General features: G+C 44.1%; 1 protein-coding gene across 2 annotated transcripts in view; it reads right to left on the minus strand.

The window, feature by feature from the left end:
• Positions 1-19679, minus strand: part of PITPNB (phosphatidylinositol transfer protein beta) — a 50763-nt gene that overhangs the window by 9242 nt on the left and 21842 nt on the right. For both annotated transcript variants that reach the window (XM_090062064.1, XM_090062065.1), the window contains exons 8-9: positions 11258-11335; positions 932-1042 (exon numbers count right to left, since the gene is read on the minus strand). In XM_090062064.1, coding sequence (XP_089918190.1) covers positions 932-1042; positions 11258-11335 — 189 coding nt within the window. The remainder of the gene's footprint in view (positions 1-931; positions 1043-11257; positions 11336-19679) is intronic.

A 19679-nucleotide genomic window follows, 5' to 3' on the forward strand; every position in this document is an offset into this window, starting at 1 on the left:
AATAGCCACCTTATGAAGGGACACACAAGATGCAGGCACTAGTTCTTGCTCATCTTTGAGCTGTTCACACATTCAGAGGGATGAAGAGTGCCTGTGCTGGTCACACTGCCCTGGTTTATGTTATTTCAGGGAACCTAAAGTGACTTAAGTAACTGTTGTCTACAGGCGAAAGAGCCACAGTATTGATTGCTGTCTCCCCAGATTCATTCACAAGAGCTTAACGTGGTCAAAGGCAGTAAGCATGAACCAACCTAAAACCAGCAGCAGAGCAGTGACTGCTTTGGCAGATGTTTAGTTTTACTTCCTACACCAGTCCCCCACCCCACCCCCCAATTACAGCTTATGTGCACCTGGATGGCCAGGGGCCCACATCCTACAAGATGAATGGCACCACAGTAAGATGCTTTCTACAAGGTGCCTAGAACATGCAATGCTGGAAAAACATTCAAGCACCCATGTTTTGTTCAAGCAGAATGCCTCTTCTTTTTCAGACTTGAAGCAAGTAGTAGCAATTTCTCCTAATACCGTTTAAGTGTTTAGGCCATGATCCTGCAAACACTTGCACAGAACTTGCTACCCTGAGCAGCCCTATTCAAAAATCAACTTTACTCCCATGGGAAATCCAATCAGCGGACTGTTTACAGAGCCAGGGTCTAGATGTGCACGGTGCTTCAAATTCTTTGCCTGCTTTTTCCACCTCTGCCTTAAAAACAGCATTTGATAAAACATCAGTGCGTGCAGGACTGGAGACTTGGGAGGCAGCAGTTCTACTTGCTCAAGAAACAAATGAATCAATGCCTCATTACAAAGGAAAAAACAAAGGAGCAGACAAAAATCCCCTTTTCATTACTTTACTGCTACTTAAAAACCCCAAAAGCAGCAACGCGCAGACAACCAGCGAGGAACCCAATGCCAAAGCAACAGTCCGTACCTTTTGGATAAAGTTTTCCACTTTGTTCTGTAGTCCCCACCATTTAAATTTGATGGTCACCAACTTGTAAGCACACATTTTAGGACAGTCTTCATCAGCTGCAAGCTCCTTCTGTTTGTGAAAATTGGAAGGAAAACCAAAATGAATATCAACTGCTGGGGATACTCAAATTCTTGAACATGGACTGTAAAGGACTGCAGACATAGGCATTTAGTATGATTATTGTAAATGACTGTTTAAATGATTAGACAACTGCTGCACTGCGCTGTGAGCATGCTAAGTGCCAAGGATGAACAGGTTAAAAGCCAGGGTTTTGTTTTTTGTTTTTTTTTAAAGAAACACTTCAGCTCCACTCCCGACATTGTCACTGAGCAGCAAATCATTTAAAATTGATTTACTTTTCATTATTTATGCTGTTAAAGTTACTCTTAGGGTCTTACCCTGGACAGCAAAGATCGACTACTAGAGTCAATATCAAATTGTTCGCGTGTTCTGTTTAACGTGAGAAAAATTCTGCACCACTTGGGGTGCCACCTTACTACAAGCAAGTGTTTGATAAAGCATCCCCCCTCCCCACTCAGAATACAGAACCACGTAGACACTGCTATTAGCTTTACAGAACCACCTTTCACAATACCCTACATCAGTGGGCACCCGCCTTTTTGGGCAGGCAGGCCACAAGTTAGCCACTCTGATCCCCTGCACCTGCCTGACCTGCTGTCCTGCTTTCTGCTCCCTACCTTATCTGCTGCCCTTCCCAATCTGGTGCTTTGCTTTCTGCTCCCCCCTGCTCTCCACACACACAGGAGCTGCCTATGCCACTTGGCACTTGTGCAGCAGCTTGGCCACCCCTGACCTATACAATTAAGAAAACTGAACCTGACACTGTCCCACTACATATTAATCCCATTTCAACCATGTACAAGTACATTTACAGTCCACACCCCAGTTATGGTATTTTCTGGCAAATAAGATGCAGGTTGTTCCCCCAAAATTGAAAGCTGTGTAATGAAAAAAGCTGTATGATGAAAACTACCTGAAACCATTGCAATAAAGCTGGCCAAAATTCAAATCACAGTTGTTACAAATCTTTATGCCCCCACAATTTTATCCTTTTCTGGAGGAAGGGAAGGAGGTAGTCTTATGCACAGGTGCATCTTATATAGTGAAAACTATGGTAGTGTCTCCGAGTTTCGACGGGATCTACTAAAACTCCCAAAGTAAAAAAAAAACAAAAACAAAAAACCCTCTAAGAAATGAAATGTTGTGGCATTAGGTTTTTACAGATTCGTAGATGCAAGAGTTGGAAGGGACCTCAAAGGATTATCGAGTCCGACCCCCTGCCAGCAGCAGGAAAAAGTGCCGAGGTCATGTGACCCCAGCCAGGGGCTTGCCTTGCCCAGTCTCCTCTTGAAGACCCCAAGGCAGGGGAGGGCACCATTTGCTCATAAGCTCAGACTGACTCCATGCATCTACGTACAGAACAGAAGGAAAGACACAGACATTTGCCATGGCTCTGCCCTACCCCTCCTTCAGCAGTGCATTTTCGGCCAGATTTGATGCCAGTATTTACTTGCCAGGCACAACTGGCGTATGCATTTTTCCATTTGCAGAACAAATGGCAGGCCCCAGTTTGGACAGTCCCGCCCCGACTACAAGGGTAGGTTGGGTTGAGAAGCCCTGTTCTACCTCCGGAGCAGACCCACCCACCTCTCAGGACACAGTGAAATACAGCGGGGTAAAAGAGCTACCCACCACAAACAGCCATTGCACCAGCAAAAGACATGGCTGTGGGAATCACGGGAGCTCTGCACATGGAAGCAGCAAGCACAGCCAGGTGATGGCTACCCTTCTCCACCACGCTTACAAAATGAAACGCTCAGATTATTATTGACTCCAAGATGAACATGGGCCGACAATGCGAGGTCACACTTGGCAGGGCTAACCGCACCTTGTCGTGCATCCACAGAAGCATCTCGAGCAGGTCCAGGGAGGTGATCCTCCCCCTCTATGCGGCACTGGTCAGGCCGCAGCTGGAGTACTACGTCCAGTTCTGGGCGCCGCACTTCAGGAGGGATGTGGACAGCATGGAGAGGGTCCAGAGGAGGCCACTCACATGGTCAGGGGGCAGCAGGGCAGGCCCTATGAGGAGAGGCGACGGGACCTGAACCTGTTGAGCCTCCACAAGAGACGGCTGAGGGGGGACCTGGTGACCGTCTATAAACTCACTAGGGGGACCAGAAGGGGTTGGGGGGGGGGGGGGGGACGGGGGGGGGGACCTTGTTTCCCCAGCGCCCCCTGGTATAACAAGGAATAACGGCCACAAGTTGTTGGAGAGGGGGTTTAAATTAGACATCCGTAAGAACGACTTCACGGTCATGGCGGCTAGGATCTGGAACCAGCTTCCAAGGGAAGTGGTGCTGGCTCCTACCCTGGGGGGCTTTAAGGAGAGGCTTGATGCCTACCTGGCTGGACTCATCTGAGCCCAGTTTTTCTCCTGCCCAGGCAGGGGGTTAGACTTGAAGATCTACAAGGTCCCTTCAACCCGACTTCTGTGATTCTATGATTAGGTGGAGCAGAGCCTGCAACTGTGCAAATGGAACCGTGACTGCTTGGGGAGCAACGTCTGCCTCTGAAGAGCGCTGCTAAGTGAATACTCCTCCACTCTTCCCTGAGCACTTGGGGCAACACAGGCTGAAGGCTTAATGCCACATTGTGAAGGCAAGAGCAAGAACATGTGCCCAGCTGAGCACCTAGGCACCTGCTCCAAGTGCCATGGCAGATGGGTGGGCACACGAGCCCACACCGGCAAGTGAGAAGAGCCTTTGGTCAGGACATGTCACATTCGGTACAGAAGCCATATAGGGAATAGATGGGCACAAAAGAGACTTATAGAAGCTCCTGCAAGCCTGATTATTGTTGCAATTCCCTCACTTTTGTCAGCTACAAGCCAAACTAATTCTGATGCAATGGAGCAAGTCACAACATTTCCATACACCGTGGGAATTTTTGCATTTTTAAAAACACCATGCTTGGTCAAATTGTGCAACCAGGGCTACAGATAAATCCTGCTTTTAAGGAGTAGAGGGCAACACTTTCCTAACATACCCATGCTTTCACAGCCTCTGCCTGCAAACATGTTAAGGAAAATTATGTGCATCTTATTTTACAAATAAAAACATGGGAGAATCAGTTTCCTTCTGAGGTCTCAGAGGTACAATCATCCAAGACAAAAGCAAAGCAGTCCTGTGACACTTTTACCTTGGAGCAATTGTACTGCTAAGGAGTAACAGTATTTTACAGCATCACAATAACCCAGTTTTTCAACAAAGGTCTGATTGGAAGAGACTGCTATTACACTAACATTTCCCTTTTCATGCATCTGAATTGGTGTTCTGGGGTTTTTTGTGGGGTGGGGGTTTTTTTTGTTTGTTTGTTTGGGCTTTTTTTTACTTGCTCAGCAATGAAACTCTATGAATTTATATTTCTGACAGCAATTCCCTAGTGAAAAAAAATGAGATTTTAAGTAGTTTTAAAAGTCTCAAGTTACAGGTGACCACTACTGCCCAGGGAGAAAAAAATGAAAGGGTTCCTTCAAGTTTTAGCACAATAAAACACTTTTATGACAATGTCTGGGATTCATTCATGTTAACATGAAGACACGTGAAATACTTCCGTTTCTACCCACTCAGTCTGTACAGTGGTGAAGAGAGAACTTTTAAAAGCTGAGCGGTACAAACTAGCCAACCTGTGTACATTAAATGAGGGAGGCCAGTCCAGTTCCTGGTGGGACAGATCACAAAATGGTGCTAGCAGCACCAGTGACCAGCTCCCGTATTGAAAAGCTATGGAGAAGAACGTCCTTCTCACGCACGACAGTCAAGATACGGGGAGACGCCTCCTGTGCAGCTACCTGGAGCATGGCCAGAGCATGCTCTTCTCCTGCTAATCAGATGCGCTCTCTGCAGTACAACTGTACTAGCATACCTCTAACCTCATGCTTATTCATTAATTCACATCTAATGAGCTTTAATTTGAAATTAATCTATTACAAATAAAAATATTCCAGTAATTTATTTCCAAGCTAAAACTACCCCTTCCCCATTTTGGCTCTCCCCCCCACTCCCCAAGCATTTCCTCCAGGCAACTACTGTAACACTCAGCCACTTTTAAAATCAACTAGTATTTAAGTGGTTTTATAAGGATGTCTTTTAGCTGCATTTCTTCATTACAACTTCTAGAAACATTCCCATTTCAAAAGTTACACATTTTCTTCACTTAGATTCATAAAACAGAAGCATTTCTTAAAAAATCCTTTGAAAGACAGTGTAAATGTATTACTCTAAAAATTATTCTGTTTACTAGAATGAAGAAAGTGTCATTGACCCTATGAAATAAGATACGAGTGGAGGCATCCTTACTTGACGCAGGATGTTTGAAAATACTTCATTAAGACGATCTATCAAGTCAGGGAGGGAGGGAGAGGGGGGAATCCAAGTATGAAAATAACAAAACACCAGTTTTACGGCAATAGTCCTTACTAAATAGTTGTGAAGTGCCTCCCAAGTATTTAACATGTTTAACTGGTTAGATTCACGTGTCTTGCTTTAAATGTAATTCAAGAGGGCAAATGATGTTTTTAATTTAACAATGCATATTAGGTTACATTAAGGTATGCAGAAGAGGCCTAAGGGAAGTAAGTTCTACATGACCCAACAAAAAAGCTGTGTGTTTGGCTGGAATAGCAAGCAATCAGTACAAAACTCCACCAGTGCCCGTTTCTTACATCTTGCAAAGACTTTGGTAGGAAGACAAACAAGGAATAACCAAGGGAGGTGAAAATTAGGAATTTTTAAAGCCATGCTCTTAAAGACATAACACACCGCTCTTGTTCTGCAGAAAGCCTTTTGCTGTGTGCACAAGAAATATTTTCTATACATTTAAAAATCTAGGACAAAGATGAAGTATGTACTTGTGTTTGCCACCAGACTCCATTATCACCAAGAAATTCTGAAATGGTCTTCAAAGGAAGTGAAACAGAAGATTTAAAGTACCATATTCGCTGCGTTGCCAAAATTGCAAAAGTCTTCAGGCCAGGCACACACAAGTGCATTGGGGGGAAGAGGATGCGGGATATGGACAAGACCGTTCCTCATTTCAAACATTCAAAAACCATGAGCCAAGCTCCCAGAATCATTAAATGGGCTAACATGACTTTAAAAGTCAAGTTTGTTGTTCTTATCTGGCTTCTGATTTTAGACACTTTAGGAATTTGTTTCCAAAAACGTCTCCCTGCACAAGTGTGAGACTTTGTTCTTTGAGTGCAAGCAGAGATGCACGAGGCACAGCAGGACTTGAAAAGCCCAGGCTTCAAGAAAAATGCAGAGGCTTTACCCCGATCAACGCATGTAGCGCTGAGCACTTTAAACCTCAGGCATATACAAAGGCAGTCAGTGCAGCCAGGATGTTACAAAACGTGAGCAAGTCGGAAGAAGGGGCACGGTTCATGTCAGCTCCAAGCAAGCAATCTGCTGTTAAGCAGATAGATAGTATGGGAGTGCAAACGCAGCACAGTCTGCAGCGCCCGAGGCAGTGTAATCCGGCAGACCCTCTCTCCCCACCACTACACAACTGTGCCCTTTTAGAACTGGCACATGAAGCCAAGCATGACACCCCTCACCAGCACTGCATGGGGCAGGGACCCACCACCTCCTCGGGAAAGGGAGAGGGGCCAGCCAGGCCAGCCCCTTCTCTAGGCAGCGCCTGGCACGAGGAGTCAGTCACTGCGTTGTGCCAACAACCTTTTGCTGTTGGCAACCCATGTTAGTAGCTAAAACAGCAAAAGACTTTGCAACCTAACTAACAAGCTTCTAATATCTTTTGTATTTTGGATAAATACTTTGATGATACAAAAGATTCCTTGATATTTATTGAGCTCAGTAAGCCATCCCCCAGGGGTAGGACTTCTGATGCAGGACGGTGGTGACCTGTAGTACAAGGAAGGACCTGCAATAACTGCACGGAGGGTCAGGCTTGTAACCCTGCTATCCTCCTAAATGCAACGGCCATAAGGGACCTTCTTTTTCAAAGCGACTTCTCTGGTCCATACAAGAAAGGCTTTTACAACTTAGGCTGCAGGCACGCTTGCAGTTACGTTTAACCCGCTTCTGTAGTCTAGGCGTGCTGACTTGCTGATTACAATGCTAAACATTTATAAAAATAAAATAACATCAAGAAATAATTTAAACCAGTAGTTTCCCGTGAAAATGTCATTTTTACTTGATTTTCTATATCAGCTATTGATAAAGGACTTTTAAAAGAAAAAAAATCCCCACAGCAAACATTTGATGCATTTAAAGGTTCCTTTAATAATCCTCACTCACTTGGTCCTCCTGACTTCAAAAGGCAGGATTAAATAATCCTTTACCACTCAACAGGAAGCCAAATCCCAATTCACAATATTTCATTTTATGTTTTTCATAAGAAAATTTTAAGTTCATAAAAACACTATCTTCAAACTGAAGCCATATATATTTTTCACTGCAATTAATATTTCATCTTTCAAAGTAGTGCGATCTATCAACAGTGTCCAAATGCAAAGCAAAGCTTGCTGGACGAATGGCTGCGACAGGGTACAGTGCAATACATCACAGCAACAGAACCACTCTGCTTCAGAACATCACTATGAACAAAGCAGGAGGCTTTTTTTCCTTGCAACAACAGTACTGAATACTCTCCTATGCCTACATAGTCCTATGCCATGAGATGGACTAGGGGGGTGAAGGATCGCTGTCGTAAGAGCTGCACCACTGAGTTTCATTAGGATACTGAACATCCTGGAAAGAAACAACACTCAGGAATAGTCACGCTTATGCGGACAACCAAAACATCCAAGCACAAAACAGGACGATGACTCCTGTGTGCCCATTTCTGAAGAGCAATCCAGAGAAACCTGCTCTGATACTTCCTAGCACAGGAATGGGCTAGGGCACTTCCACGATTATGGATGAGCTCTCACACACACCTTGCATCCTGCTCCGAAATCCTGCCAGCTCTCAGCTCTATTTACTTCTCTCTGGTAGCCGGCTCCAGGGAGCTTTCCTCAATAAGTGGTAAATGCCTCCAGTAATTTTTCTTCCCCAAACGGAAAACTGAGAAGTCACTGTGCACCACTGCTGAATCCACAAAGATGACCGTGTGCCCATACACTTTTCAGCAGGTAACAAAAGATCCATGCCAGTCAATTTTTCGTGAAGCCCCTCATTATCCTGTGCAAATGCAGGTCATTAGTAGGATGCAATATCCCCAACCCATTGTAGTGAACGCCCTTCCCAAGTGACCAGGTGAACCAACAGGCTAGTCGACTATTTTGACATCTGTGTTTTCCATCTGGAAATAACTAGCAGCCAAATCGCCCCCCTTATCCCACAAGCCAACAGAGAGGTGCTAAGCCTGAAGTGATCACTACACACCTATTTGTAGCTTCAGCACAGCCAGGCTATCGGGGGACTGACTTTCACTTTGTAAACAACGGGGCAGAAGGCCAAGACAGCCCTACAACAACCCCCTGGGCCTTCAGCTCCTTGAGGTGGGATAGAGGGATGAAGAAGGTGAAAGTCAGTCCCCCAGTATCCTGGTTGTGCTGAAGCTACAAATAGGTGTGTAGCAATCACTTCAGGCTTAGCACCTCTGTGTTGGCTTGTGGGATAAGATTGGAAATTGGCTGCTAGTTATTTTCCAGGTGGAAAACACAGATGTCAAAACAGTGGACTAGCCGTGTTGGTTCAAGCTGGGACAGAGAACATGCATAACCCTTAGTTTTATGACCAACAGCCCCCTGAGCCGAGCCAGGTCCTCACTTCCATCTAGTGTTGCGTATACTCCTGTTTCCACTAGAGAGGCCAGGACAGTGCAGGAACGGTGAAACTTGAAGCTGGGAGGCTTCAGAGCTGACTTAGCGATGGGGCGGTACAGACTGCAGAACCAGTGCTTCACGCTGCCTGAAAGGTCTAGAAATATTTGCCTGAATATTCTGAAGGCTTTGGTCTTTGCAATCAAATACTTACTCCTAAGTTTTCATTTAAAGCAAATAAATATGGGCCTAGATATTCAGTATATTGTTACGAAATGGTCACTCAGGAGCTATTTGAAGCCAGTTGATCACATAGTACACAGAGCACAACACACACCGTCACCGGTCTTATAGCCCAAACCTCTCAACATCTGTCCCACTGTCACTGGTGTGCCCTCTCTCAGACCAGAGGACCCAAGTCTCAGACCACCTGGACACCTAGTACAGACCTCCACACTGGTTCTGTTCTGGAACTGGACCTCTGCCTAGAGCAGTTTATCTGAAGTATTTTAATACATTATTTTGGAGCAGCCCAAAAATCCAGAGGCCAACAGACAACATAAGGTGCCGTGGATCTGAAACTGAACACTGGAGACGAGCTCCAAAATAAGCCACTGCTCTGCAGTGTGGTCAGAATGGGAAGCTATTGTGCTGGATCAGACTACCTGGTCTTCAAGTCTTGAGTCGCCCTCCCAAAAGGGCAGTCACTACCTGATACTACTTCAGAAGGAAAAATAAGTCTAACACTACGAAGCACCTTGCTGAACTTGCAATGCAAAAGCAACTGTGCTCTGAGCTCCAGTCTCTCTGCTACACAGCTTCCTACTTGCGTCTCTCAAATATGCATTACAAGGGTTACACACAAAAATAATCTCAAAACCTGTCCATGTAGAAAAGGGATGCTAACATTACAAGTTTTCAAAGAATTTAGGGTTTCTCTATAAAACCAGCCTCCACCCCCAGAAGATTAAGGAAAGCCAAGTCACTCAAGCAGAACGCACGTGATTTTTTGTTTTTTTTGTTTTGACTGTCCAGCTGAACAAGCAGCCCTGTTAATGCAGTTAAAGGAGAACCACTAGTATTATGAATGACTACAGTTTTCACAGCCATGAGTAATGCAAGATGCAGGCTTGCTGGCTTTGCCTCGAAGCAAAAATTGTCAAACCACTCTCCCATTGCTATGCACAGAGGGCACTTCAACTGGTGATTCCACCTCCTCAATTATTCAGGAAAACATATTCCCCGAACACGAGTTGTGTACACATCAGAACAAAGACTTCAAGAATACCGCACTGCATACAATAGGTGCATGCAAGCACAAACACACAGCTGAGCAAAGTGCTCGGTCTCACCTTAACTCATACAAGTTAAGCATCACCAAAAGCAACTCCATTATGTCCAAAGTGTTGCAGAGGCCTCAGAGTGAGTTACATACACCACACAAATTAGAGCACCTAGGTACACAATAGGGCACCATAAGGTTGGTCTTCACTTTAATTTATGCTGCCAATTCTGTTTAAAGCTACCAGCACTTTATTCTCACCATGCTCTGGTGGCCATTTCTCTCACTGACTTAAAGCAGTTCTTCTAATTCCTCTTTTTTTAGATCAATGACTAAGAGTGAATGGCGCCAGTTCCCCTCCTATTAAAAGGATCCTAAGTGTCCAGGTCCACGGTAGAAGGCTACCCAAGTAGTAATATTGCAAGGCTACAAAATAAGGCCTCTAGGAAGCATGCTAGGTTCAGGCAGGATTCAGAAAGGAAAGAAACTGGATTACATAGCGACTTTTAGGCAAACAGAGTACGTATTAGGCTTCTAGTATTGTTTTGAACACATCTGTTTGAAAATGATACAGAACCAAGGAGAGAAGAACCAGCAGTTTTCTTTTTATCAAGCTGTATAAGTGCTTGTATTACTACATAAGAGACGGCAACTTCTGCATCACATTTCTCCAAATGGCCCTTGCTTCATTCTGAATACCTGGTTAAAATCCTCTCTTTTGGGGGAGAAGAGTGAAAACACGGTTGTAATCACAGAATATTGTACACTTAAGGACTCCAATGACAGTTTCTTGCATTCCAAGCTTCTTCCAGCAGCTATCAGTGTCTGGAGTCCGTGGAACAGATGTTTTGCATGCAAGTCACTACCGTACGATTCCAGCTGCACATTTTTAAAGTCGAGGGCTGTACTTTTTCCACAATGATGATTCCTTAAAGATTCCAGATTAAGATACCTCATCTATTTTAGTAGTAACAGAGTATTTTTGCTAAGCTACAGATCAGTTTTACTATATTTGCTAGCACAGAGGTGTTGAATTTAACTGATTCTGAAAAGGGAAAAAAAAGTGGTTTATTCCTGCCGTGTCTGTTTTAAGATAAACACCACCAACCCTTCAAATCCCTCAAGCGCTGTCAAATGTTTACTTTTCCTGCTGATAAAGACTTGGCAAGGCAGTAAGGTCAGCTCGCAATACCTTCCAGTTGGGCCCCAGAGGTCCTCTCTTGGTCTTGACTGACTGGAATAATGCTGGGTCCTCATCAGCTTTGTAATCCTGCAAAACAAAAATAAAAGAAAGGAAGAGACCGTTAGAAAAAGAGCTGAGCTGCATCACCCAGCACTGCAAAGCACCACTTGCAAACCACCAGCCTCGGGTCTCAGGCAGCACCAGAGCCGGGTTCTGCCTTGCCTTTGGTACCCCACACAGACTGCTCCAACCTCGCCCGCACAAAGTGGTGCTTGCTGCTCTTCCTGATTCGCATTACAATTATACTCAAAGGCCTCTTCTGGACCACATTCCTCTTGGTAAATCACTGTACAAGGGCAAGCAGATACCTTCCCTGGCTCAAAGAGCTTACAAGAACTAAGAAGACCTGAAAAATATAAAATGTGAGGCGGCAAACAAACGCACATTGTATACAGACATTGTTCCGTGCTGCACATAAACACCGATTTTCCCCAATGACCCCTCAATCTAGCAATCAGACACTGGCATCTTCTAGGAGACATGGCAAGAGCAGATATACTTGTGACAGGAAAGGAGGAGGACATTTCCGGACAGGCCATGTGCTTTAAGCATTCCCTTTCAAAATGGAAGGGGTGGTATTTCTAACCAGATCACTCAACACAGAGCGGCATCCAGGTTCAAGAATAAAATTAGAAAGTAACTAAAGGTCACGACTGCTGCAAGATGATAAAGTGTACTGTAAGCATTTCTAGAGCCCTCTTCACTGTAGGCTCTGATTAAAACGATTAGGAGGTTGGGACTAATGGGTGGGGAGAATAAGGAAATGAGCAGAACGCCCAGCAGCAGCAGCGAGGGAAAATGAAGAATACTGAGCTGAAGCAAATGTCTGGAGAGCACCAGTGTGAAGAGACCCTCACGCTATGTGAGCATTCCTGTGGAGCTGGGCATCACTTCAGATGGCATATGAAAGTGACTGGAGAGACGCTGATAGAACGAAGAAAGGAAAAAAAACTTTAGACATAACTAGGACAGGGTAACAGAGAAGCACAAGACTCCATAAGGTCCATTACCAACTTGTCATGGAGATCTAATTTATATTAAACATTTTGATGTAAACAGTGGTAAACACCATAGACAATGCAAAGACAGAGCCACAGGAAGTAACTCTGGAAATCTAAAGTGACATTGCTTCTCTCACATAACAGAAGATGGGGAGAGGAGAGGACTGACACCTAACCAGGACGGGACCTGCGGTGAGCAGGGCAAAAGAGAACTAGGACAGGAAGTTGGTGGTAATTCCCTACTCCTGCATTAAAGGTTGTCACGAGGAATAATGCATGCAGAGGGTTTCAGAGATGAAGTGAAATTAAACCATTGCCTTGCTAGCTAGTAAAAGTCTGTCTGCTATTATTCAAGAAAAAAATGGTGGCTATCAAAATGTAACTGCAACTAAGGGAACCTTCCACTCATTTCACCCCATTTCTTTACACACTGAAACTAAGAACATGGGAACTATGACACTGTAGTGAAGATCAATGTATTAACAAGCAGAAAAATGGGATAAACTGAAAGCAGGCACAAGCTGATTTGTATTCACAAATACCTTCAATAGCAATTATAAAATGAAATTGGAGGAAAAACCACTCCAATATTTTTGCTGCACATTTAAGCTTCTAAGTGAAGCCTCATCTCATCATAGTCTGGTTCTCTACTAACTTATTCCGCAAATAAAAAGTTAGCAACACTACCTGTAGCCCTCACAGGGGACAAGAATTAATCACCAAGTACCACATACCCCGGGAGCAGAGTTACAACTTAGGACAGTCACATCTCAGCACTCTTCGACAGAGCTGCACGGTACAGTCTACACCATGCAAGATGCATTTGAATGCTTTGGAGCAGATGAGTCACTTGCATGAAGTCACCCACCCAGGGTATTTCCAATGGGAAGAAGAGATGCGCTGCTCCTACAGCAAGACATCTTCAGAGCTAAGCAGCTGTTGCTTCTCTTACCCCCGCCACAGCAAGTACCCAAAACAAAGGTCTGAAGATTACAGATAGGCGCTACCAAGAAAATTAATCAATCACCAAGCTGACTGGCCCACAACAGGGGCTGGCAACCTAAAGCTCCCGGGCCACATCCAGCCTGTCAAGGGATTGCGTGCCACTAGTGGAGCTGGGACACCAAGGACAATTCTGCACAGCTGGGAGCAGCGCCACAGCATTGCTCTGCCTCCGAGAAGCCACTCTGTAGGGCCGCCTGCTGCTGCCCCAGCCCTTCCTGCTCTGCCACATAGCCTAACTGCAGCTCTTGCTCCCCCCCGCACCATCACCAGTGACTAATTTGGTGGCAAGGGTTAAGGGGGAGTAGCCTGACAGCAGCCCCAAGCATGGAGTAAGGAGGGCTGGGGCAGCAGACTGCTCAGAGTGGTGGCAGTGGCTGGGTCACAAGCAGCAGCCCACCTTCAGACCCAGCTGCCTTATTTCAGCCCACCAAGCCTTAAAGGTTGCTGATCCCCAACCTAAATGGCTCTCAGTGGCAGACTTTAACACTGTAGCTGCTGGTCCACAAACACTTGGTCTTGCTTGGTGTACACAACCACTGCTTTTCTCCCCAAAACTTCAGCCATGAAAGGCGAGGCTCAAATGACTTTACCTGAGAAAGAAACTAGGACAACCTGAAGTCATGACTCCCGCTGTTTTAGAAGCCAGAAGGGTAAGAGGAAGGAGTTCCTTCAGTGCAATTTAGCACTACAGCAACATATGCATGCACAACTGCTACCTGCCTGAGAAATGGAAGTCTAATTCACTTGAAAACCCAGCAAGTAAATAACATCCCACTTTTCAAAGATGCTGCATAAACAGAGGCAGTGTCGGCATCCTTTGTCTTTGCTATTTGAGTCAACCTTTGCATTTGCTCACGGTCAGTATATAACTACAGCAAAACCCAGTTTCAGCAACTATCCAAAGGACAGACCTTTTTGCTTATCAGTGGGTCAACACTATTAAGAGAACTCTTTAAAAGACCTCAAAGCGAAGGCAGAGCTTAGGACAGGATTTATCCTCAGTTTATGCTGGTTACAGAACAGTATACCAACACTTCCAAAATGTAAACAGCTCTCGCTGATACCATTTATAACCCTGATTTTCAGTTTCAGAACCGAAGCAAGAAATGTGACAACTGACTCCAGACTACCTGAGGTTTTCCCTCATTGTATAATTAGTGAGATCCTACCAGATTGCTCTAACATTGCAAAAATGTGTTTTTAAAAGCTTCTAATAAAAATGGTTTTGTGAATGTTTTTTTATTAGTGCAGTAAAAACACTCTGAGATTTAAGATAACTCAATGGAGATTAACTGAAACAGTAGGAAGAGGTCTACAGTTCAGACAAATTTAGATGAAATGACAGAAAGGTCCAACAGTCGGCTCAGAAAGGCACGGGGAGGTCATTAAGTGAGACTAGAACTGACAACAGGGATTTCGGATGATCTAACAGGTATCTCTTGCAGCAGAGCTCACTGGCACACTATCTCCAACAAACTTTTATCCATGGAAACTCAGCTATTGCTCAAGTGCAGTAAGAACAAGAATTCTCACTCCTGGCATGGCACTGCACAGGATGCATGAACAAAACAGGAGAAACTGCTTCAACACTGTTGTGGGTTAGTAATATACTTAATGCATGAATACGCATTGACTGAGAAAACTGAACACCTGCCTACATGCAGGCATTCAATATGTATTTTAAGAACTGCTTAGAAGTACTATTTTCTCCAGAGGCCTGGACAGTTCAAAAGCAATCTCTCTGATCAATAGATGCCTTATAACCTTCCCAGAAGAGTAGTTTCCACTCTATTTTTTCTCCCCTGAACTAAAGTAATACATTAAAAAAAGTTTGAAGAATAAAGGACCCCAAAAAATTAAAGCCAGACTGCTGCACAAAAGAGCTCCTACTGGTGATAACTTCAGTTAGTACTTTACCTGCCAACTGGGACAAGTTAAGGAAAAAGCATAAAGAGCTGCATGTCCGCATCCACAGTCAGAGCCAGTTAGACACCCGCCCAAGTATTTAACCCAGGGACTGAATTTTAACCCTGCATCTGGTAAAGGTTTAATATTGGCTTTTTAAAATTCATTTACATACCTGACAACTGTAACAGAACAGAACTCTGAAGGTTTTTGCATGTGCCCTCTTTTTATAGGCACATCACAATGAGCAAATATATTCCGCCACCTATGACAGTTCCAGCATACTGTATACAACCTTAGCTCCCAATTACAGCTGCAAATGAGCAATAGCATGAAATAAGACAGCCTGCTGGCGTTGTTAGTATTCTGTCTCCTTTAGGATCCCACAGGGAAAGGGGGAATCTAATGCAGAGAAGCCCTTGGCTCGTGGTTTATTGTGCTTGCCACCAGCTGTAGACTTCTCATCTCATTAGTTATTTTCAAATACTGTGGGTGAAGACAGCTGCAACCTACTTGAATCCTCAGCTCCTGGGTATTCTGAAGGCTGAATTTGGCCTGCACTTTCTGCAATGCTTGGAAAAAACAAAAATCAGATTCTTTTCCCACAAAAAATCTCTTTAGAAGTGAGCTTAAGACCTGTTAACAGTGAAAAGAATCATTCTTCAAATTGGGGTGTGTAGATTAAGTTTTAAATTTCTATCCAGCATGGCTATATTTTAATTTCTTGTGCAGCATACTAAGAAGCATGGCATAGAAGAGGGAAAGCTTAAGGACTGAATACAGTTTATCCGAGATTTATTTTAGACTAAATTTCTATTAATGTAAGAACATGGGGACACTAGCTCTAGTAATAATAAATACTAAAACGGCTCTTTAAAACCACTGTTTTCTACTCAGTAAATAGAAACCATTCTAAAAAACCCTAGAAACATGCAATAAATGAGGATGAACAATTCTAGGTCTTAAAAAAAAAAAACACCCCACAACCCACACACTGATTTAATTTAGAAATAACCTAGAATTTCTTAGGATTATGACTACCTAATCTGCCACGGAGCTGGAGCCTAGCATTTTGAGGGGACAGTGGAAAAGGCCGCTTACTTCCAGCGCATACAAATATCAGCACCAGATTCCCCAGCTGCACTGTCAGCTGCTCCAAGGATGTTGCTAATCCACCACCCTGGCAGGAAGAACAGCCCCATTTCATCAGTAGACTTCATAGCCAGAATGTCTTGATATCTCTTCCCAGGAAGCACCGAGAGGTTAAAAACAAGTCAAGGGCATTTTAGAGAGCTTAATCCTATGCCCCGAAGAAACCTGTAGGAAACAGAATTAGTGTTTGCTGACTGCTCCAAGTCAGAGAAGGACGGAGCCAAGAGGCGGCAGGAGCCCAAGCATGGATGACACTGAATATCGATAGTCCGGGCCAGAAGGTCTCACTACATACTCCTTCCAGAGCTCTTTTGAAGCTCCCACAAACCTGGAGATAGTTGCAGTGCAGTAACACTGAAAAGGTTTCCTTTCAGGGATTGGTGTCCAATGTGCCAGCTAAGTGTGCAAACACTTAAAAACAACAGTCCCAGCCCCAGCAAGTTTATAGTCTACAACATAACAGGTGCCCAAACCTAGCAGATGCAAGTATGGTATCAGGCTACATTGCCACCTGCCTAACACAATGGTCCAGGCCAGGTACACTAAACATAGGAAAACCACTTCAAGATCAGTCTATCAACGTAACTGTGCTAGATTAGGGCCAAATTACTGGGAGACTTGTGAGGTTTAAGAAAAAGCCCCATGCAGACAGGCACTAGAGCCCTCTTGACCACTTTCTAGGTAGGAGGCGAACATTGAGGAAGCAAGCTGGCCAAGGCAGGCTGACAGAAGGAGATCCAGGTGAACCAACCTGACAAAGTTAGGGGGAAATCACGGGTACTGGATCAGCTGGGGGAGGAGGGAGCAGGCAGAAGGAATATTTGGGAAAGGGTGCAAATGAAGTATAAGCAATATGCAAAATACAGGTTTTCTGCATATCTGCTAAGAGCAGATCCAGCAGTTAGATCCCTACCTGGGCCATGTGATCTTGCTTATGGAGCTTTTTATAGTTACCATTTAAAGAAAGACAGCAAATGCAACAACGTTAGGGCTGCGAGTCCTGTCTACACTACTAAAGCCACGTGCAGGTACCACTTAGTGGTAGAACTTGTGCACTTGGCTTCTGGCAACACAACCAGCACCTTCGACAGGTCTGCTTCCACCAGTACCTCTATTACACACTCTCGTCCACACACCTTTAAATCACTGCCCCGGCACAGCTGCCCTTTCTTCTACCAAGCTGAGACAGCAGCGATGGCCCTTCCTAGATGGGATTTTTATCATGCAACCTTGGCCATTAAGGATTTTAAAGAAGCAAAAAGATTGGAGTGTTACAGGCAGTCACAGAGGAATGTTTTTTTTTCAAAGAGAAAGTTCAATCCCGATGAGTGAAATAAAAATTGCTGTTGTGTGCAAAGATTTTGAGTTGAAAAAAGTTGTATAAATTATACATTTATTGTTTAAAAATCCAGAAAGCTTAAGTCAGGACTGAGCACCTTTTCCATCTGCATTCAGAGAAAAAAAAATATTTCTCAAAAGCTGCATTCAGGCTAAATTAGTCTAAAATTTGGAAATCAAGTTCTGTCTCTTAAAGAGAGACATTTATGCTACTGCATTTAATACCAAGCTGCTCACCTTGAGAATAAAAGTTCTAGGAGAAGAGATGCGTGGAGGACAAAAGCCATGAGGTATCAATCAACTAACAGTACAATTGTGTTTATCAGGTAAAGGCTTACATTCCTCATCCAGTGATAGCATCAGCTGGTCTAACAAATTATATCTATCACTTTGATCTGTAGTAATACCGAGTAGCAGAATATAATTATATAAATACAATTCCTGGACAGCTGTATGTCCACTCCGGACAGTCTTTGTACTGCAATTTCCCCCTCATTAGCAGTAAGCCTGCACTGGAAGACTCACGAAAACAGCACAGCTTTCTTCCGTCTCCCCTGTCATGCAGGTGTGCTCTTGTGCCATAGCCTAGTCAGAAATTTGTTATCAATAGCAGCCATCACACACTGATACGTTCCATCTGAAAGTAGACGTCATGTTTCGTCCAGTTCTTCAGCCCCAATTTCTGTGCTGATGAGGTTTGGACCATTCCCCCCATTAGGTGCATCATCCCCCTTTTTCCTAAATAACCTCATCTGCTAGGTGAACAAGCAACACAAAGGCAAAGGGCACAGGCATGTGCAAGCTACTACACTCAGAAGGAAGAGTTTGGACTATTCTTGTCCCTGTGCATGTTCTTAATGCAGAAGTCAAAGAACTGGTTGTCTTGGTGCATGCCACAATGCGCAGCACATGGGACAAAAAGGCAAACAGATTTAAATCCAGTTGGCTAGAGCTCAGTGCAAAGCACCAAGACAAATGGCGCTCAGTCATCAGGAATGCTGTACTCAACCGATCACCCCCTCTAAGAGAAGAGCAGACAGGAGTGCAGAGCTCGACAAGCAAGACTCAGAAGGAATATTCCTACAAAGACAGAAAGATTTGTCTGCAGGAGTGGACAAATAAAAGATGACATAAGGAAGTACAAAATGTAAAGAATTTCCCCTCTCCAGTACAAAGAAAGCAGCTTAGAGGGCAATAATCACCCTTCGCCCTCAGCCCAGGAGAAGGGCTTGTCAGACATCTTTAAAAAAATCTATTATAGCTATACAGCTACCTTCAAACATGCAACCTCAAAGGAACGATGGTAGCTTAGGGCATAGTTTTGCAGAAATTAAGCTAACTGGCATATTCTTCCATTAATTTTGAATTCAGTTAATTAAAATCATCAGAACAAATCCCCCCCCGAAAAATACTTTTGAGGACTTTGCACGTATCCTCACCTCAAAAGTGGACTAGAAGCTGCATCACTCTACTTCTTTCAAATACAAACACTTGCCAACACTTTCGCCCTCTCTACTACAAACCTTACCATCTTCATCAAGTACTGGGCCAAGACTTTTATTCAGATTTTTTCTCTTTACCATATGCTTAACACTCCCTCTTCATCCTAGCCATGATTTTTTGCCTGAAATCCTAGCTATTTTAAGCAATTTTGACACTTCAGAATTTCTGGACCACATTTTTCCACTCTCTCCACAGTAGAAATAGGAGATACGCAAGTGCTGACTTCATTTTGCGTTGAACTAGGACTTTTAGCCAAAGTCCTGAGTACTAAATCAGAACGCTGGCTGGAAATGCTCCGAATCTCCACTTCCCACTCGCATTTCTCTATGTTTTTTCTTCCAAATCAGCTTCAATCCGTTTCCCTCATTTTGGAGAAACCAGGCCCATAGAAGCTTCCTAAGCATGCACATTACTGAGATAACACCCTGCCTGGCCACACTGAACATAATTAGGTTGTGACCACTGCT

The sequence above is a fragment of the Crocodylus siamensis genome, chromosome 9 (assembly GCF_052110815.1).
Source record: "Crocodylus siamensis isolate JL-2025a chromosome 9, ASM5211081v1, whole genome shotgun sequence".
NCBI lineage: Eukaryota > Metazoa > Chordata > Crocodylia > Crocodylidae > Crocodylus > Crocodylus siamensis.